Below are 4,373 nucleotides of genomic sequence, written 5' to 3' on the forward strand. Positions count from 1 at the left end.
TTTGGTTACATGTGAGAATTTCGATATGTTTTCTTATAAATATGTCGTTAAATGTTTCATTTCAAAAAGATCAAACTAAAAAATCAGCTAAAAAAAACAACAGATTAAATAAGCCAAACATGTTAAAAATCCATAAAACCTTCTAATCGTTCTTACCTAAAGATTTCGATTATTATAATAACAAAATATAATTTCTAATCATACTTAATCCATTAAAATTTCTAAAAAATGTAAGAAAAGTGTTTATGCCTTATTATAAAATATACTATCTATTTGGATTCGAATTAACTTTTGCCCCTGACATCCAATCCACTAACTGCATGTTCCCTTTTGTGATTTGTAAAATACGCATATGATTGATTTGGGATCATGAGGTGTGGTGGGCCTAGGAATTGAGTGGGCGTTGAAACTTGAAATGAGTTACTATAAATAGAGAAGCCATCCTGTTTTTCCATCATCAACATTCGAAAACAGAGAGAATTAGTGCTGGAAGCTCGAAGTACAAATCGTTAAGCAAGGATTACAAGCTATCTGAGCTAAGGTATAAGCTTTCTCTTTACATTTTGGAAGTTATTTAAGTTATATGTGTAACAGAATAACCTTGTACTTTTAAGAATAAATTGATAAAAAAACGTGGTTTAGTTTCTATAGAGTACAATTATACAAATTAATTTAAAAGATACGTGGGTCATAATGTGGTTGTTTAGTGATCTTATTCATTTGTTTTTACAAAATACACAAATCATCACAGTATACTTCTATAGTTTTCTAATCATATATATTTATTTGAAAAGAGATTATCCGTTAAATATTTACTCCATGTTAATAAATATATTTAATTAAATCAATTTCATGTAGTTTATCTATATCACATAAATCACCAATAATGATTCCTTGCTGCATTTCAGTTTAGCATACATGTCTCACCAAACAAGAAGTGGTCTTGGGTATGGTAATCAAGAGGCAATGACGACTAGTGCAAGTACACCTCAGCAGGTTGGTGGCCCTAGTCGACAAGCAAGGAATACCAATCAGGAAGTGGACTTAAGGGCCACAATTGCTGAAGAGGTTTCACGAGCCCTTCGTGAGGCTGTTCCAATGATTGTGGAACAAAATCGGGACATCATTGCAAAGATGATGGAAGAGCGACTGAATGTGAACAGGAGAACCGAAGAGGTGAATGAAAACATGGATCAGTTACAAATTGAGCAACAAAGAGGTGATGAAACAAACCAGAAAGATGGGTGTTCGTATAAGTATTTCTTGAGTTGTAAGCCACCAGAGTTTAAGGGAAGTGGTGATCCTGTGATTAGTATGAGGTGGTTGAAAGAAATGGAAAATGTGTTTAAAACAAGCAAGTGTTCTGAAGGTGATAAGGTCATGTATGCAGTGACAATGTTGAAGGATGAAGCTCTATATTGGTGGGACATGGTTAGTGGTATGCTTGGAGAGGGAATTGTGGGACAACTCACATGGGGTCAATTCATTGCGAAGTTCAAGGAAGATTTCATTTCAGAAAGTGCATTGGATCAGATTGAGGAAGAGTTTCTGACACTTAAACAAGGGGAGTCTTCTGTGGTTGATTACACTTACAAGTTCATGGAAAAAGCAAGGTTTGTAGAGCACCAAATCCCTACCGAAAAGAAAAAGATTAAAAGGTACGTATGGGGGTTAAGGGCAAACATTCGTGAGTTTGTCTCAAATCGCGACTTGGCCACTTTTAGACAAGTTGTGGAAGCGGCTAAAGAAAGAGAGAAGGAACTAAACTTTCAAAAACATGAAATGAGTAGTGTTGTTAAAAGGAAACGGGATGACCGAACATATGAATCATCCAAAAAGCTCCAAATTGAAGGTGGTAGTAGGAAATCCGATAAACAAAGAGATGCAAAGTGGTGTGAGAAGTACAACCGGAAGCACATAAGGGAATGCACTCCCGAGGTTGTGGAGTGTTGTCGTTGTGGGAAAGGTGATGATCAATTTAGTTGGGACTATAACCATAAAAATAAAATATGTTATGAGTGTTCATTGGTTGGACATGTGAGGGTTGATTATCCTAAATTAAAGAAACGAGAGCCTTGTTCGAAGGTGGAAGTGGTCAGGTGTAGGAGAGGAACTGTGAAAGAAGAACGAGATTTTATGTGTTAAGGGATGTGAGTTTCAAATGATCATCGATGAGGCGATTACGATATCGGATGTTGTTATAGGTACATTTTTATTAACTTTTACGTGCAGGAGTGTTATTTAAGTCAAGTGCTAATAAGTCGTTTGTTTCTGAAATGTTTTTTTTAAAGATTTGATGTAACTCCTAATAAGTTAGATGACACATTAGCACTAGAGATGATGGATATATAGCGATCATGTTCTAGTGAATGTTGGATATAACGATTGTTTGATTTAGGTCATAGTCACAAATTACTAGTGAATGATATGTATTTTCGAGTTCATTTTTTTTGTTCTTTTAGTTGGATGTCTAATCGATACGAAGGGTGTAATGGTGATTGACTTGCTTGAGTTTCCAATACTAAAACCATAGTTGCAACATTTTGATACGTTTTAAATAATAAAAAATAATCATAAAATCTATCAACATATTTGTATACTCAAAATCATTTGTAAATCTTTTTTGTTCATTTAATGCATTTATACACTCAAAATCATTCATAATTCTTTCGATGATTTTATGTATACAACATTGTTCATGTAATTTTTCAGTACATTCAAATAATCAACCTTGTAAAACAGATATAATAAAAAATACTATGTCCGATGCGCTCTCATACTTTTATATCAACTATCATCAAATATGGCATGCTAACGAATCCTATAGATTTGTTTATAGGGTAATTTGCTAATGAGTAATAGGCAATATGGTATACACAATTTGTTGATGCTCAGGTGGAGCACGATCACAACATGAACACTGCCCTTTAGTAGTGACTCCCGTCACGATTGATCATACCCTTCTTCTCCCGGTCCTCTTTATGCTCTCTTCTCATGAGACCACGCCCTCAATGTGGTGTGAAGATGGTGGATGAGGTGGTGGAGGGGTAGTGTGACGACCACGCTCACCTGCCTAATAACGCCTAATAACGTTAAAACTTTTGTGCATGATTGGTAGTGAGCAGTTTTGTTCATGTTTTTTATGGACCAGACAATAAATGTTTTATTTATTTATTTATTGCAATTATTATAAATTTTGTAAGTTGATTTGTCATAAATGTGTATGATTGATAGTTACTGACTTTATATATTTATAAGCATGACATATAATTAATGAGAAATTAAATATCCTACTGTTTTTTTTTCTAATTATTTTCTATACATGAGAAATGATGACAAATATTTTAAAATATTATTAATCTTATCAAAATGTGACACTTGTCGTTATTTTATATGAATAGAAGGATAAACAAAAAGAAAAGATAGGAAATATCTAATTTACCAATGATTAAATGATTAACTATGCTTATTTATTTTATTTTATTTAAATGGGGCCAAATTAAACAGGTGTGTCATGACTCATGATTTGGTCAGTTTTTTAGTTCTTCCTGACTGAGTCCGTTTTTTCTTACGAACTTTACCAGTCCGTTGGGCTCAGTTCACGACTAAACGGGCCAGGTCAATTATTGAAGGGTAGGTGGCCTTGGACCTTGGTGTGTTTTAAAATTATTATGGACTGTTTTAAAACAACTCTACCCATTGTGGCCTTGTGGATTTGGAGTTTATTCAACATGTTCGTCCAAAATCATGGATTAAGAGTTAACGTGGTTCCAACTTCCAAGTATGTTTTTTTTATGACATTTAACTCTCTTGACCCGTTCCATCTATAGTTATATTTATAATTACGTTCACTTGTTTTTAGGTATATATGTGAGAAGTGTGAAGTGTCATCTTCATATTATATTAGTATTTTTGAAATAATATTTATGCCAAAAAAAAAAAAACCTATAATCCATGAACTAAATATGTATACTATCTGATTTTGTCAAGTATCAATAAATAAAAATTATTAAATGATAAAAGAATCCCAAGGCAGCATCATATTCTATTAAATATGAACCCATGTTACATGTGATAACAAACGCAAAGACAAATTTCGAGCCAGATATTCAATTTTGGCTTCTGATCGCATGGATTCTCGTCACCACGCGTGTTGTTGTGACCAGATTAATATATAATCTATTTAACAAAATATAATATTCAATTAGACATGAAAAATTAGCATATGTGTTTAACTATATATATCAAATGTATATATTTCATTGAAATAGTAAGTTAAACAAGTTGAGTAAAGAATCAAAACGAAATATTTTTTTGCATGAACCGACATGGATCGTCTTAATCGTTTATTATTATTATTATTATTTTGGAAC

The 4,373-nt window shown here is 32.9% G+C and overlaps 1 protein-coding gene across 1 annotated transcript; it reads left to right on the forward strand.

The window, feature by feature from the left end:
• The first annotated feature begins 404 nt into the window (after window positions 1-404).
• On the forward strand, window positions 405-2,284 carry LOC145092118 (uncharacterized). Its single transcript, XM_079030020.1, has 2 exons — window positions 405-541; window positions 909-2,284. The coding sequence occupies exon 2, from the start codon at window positions 919-921 to the stop codon at window positions 2,143-2,145; it is 1,227 nt and encodes a 408-aa protein (XP_078886146.1). The 5' UTR covers window positions 405-541; window positions 909-918; the 3' UTR covers window positions 2,146-2,284.
• The last annotated feature ends 2,089 nt before the right edge of the window (window positions 2,285-4,373 follow it).

Source organism: Lactuca serriola, chromosome 3, assembly GCF_051521515.1.
Source record: "Lactuca serriola cultivar US96UC23 chromosome 3, Lser_US96UC23_V15, whole genome shotgun sequence".
In the NCBI taxonomy this organism is placed as follows: Eukaryota; Viridiplantae; Streptophyta; class Magnoliopsida; order Asterales; family Asteraceae; genus Lactuca; species Lactuca serriola.

What these genes read in the sequence shown, in the direction of transcription:
- LOC145092118 (XM_079030020.1), top strand. Translation starts at nt 919, where the DNA reads ATGTCTCACCAAACAAGAAGTGGTCTTGGGTATGGTAATCAAGAGGCA.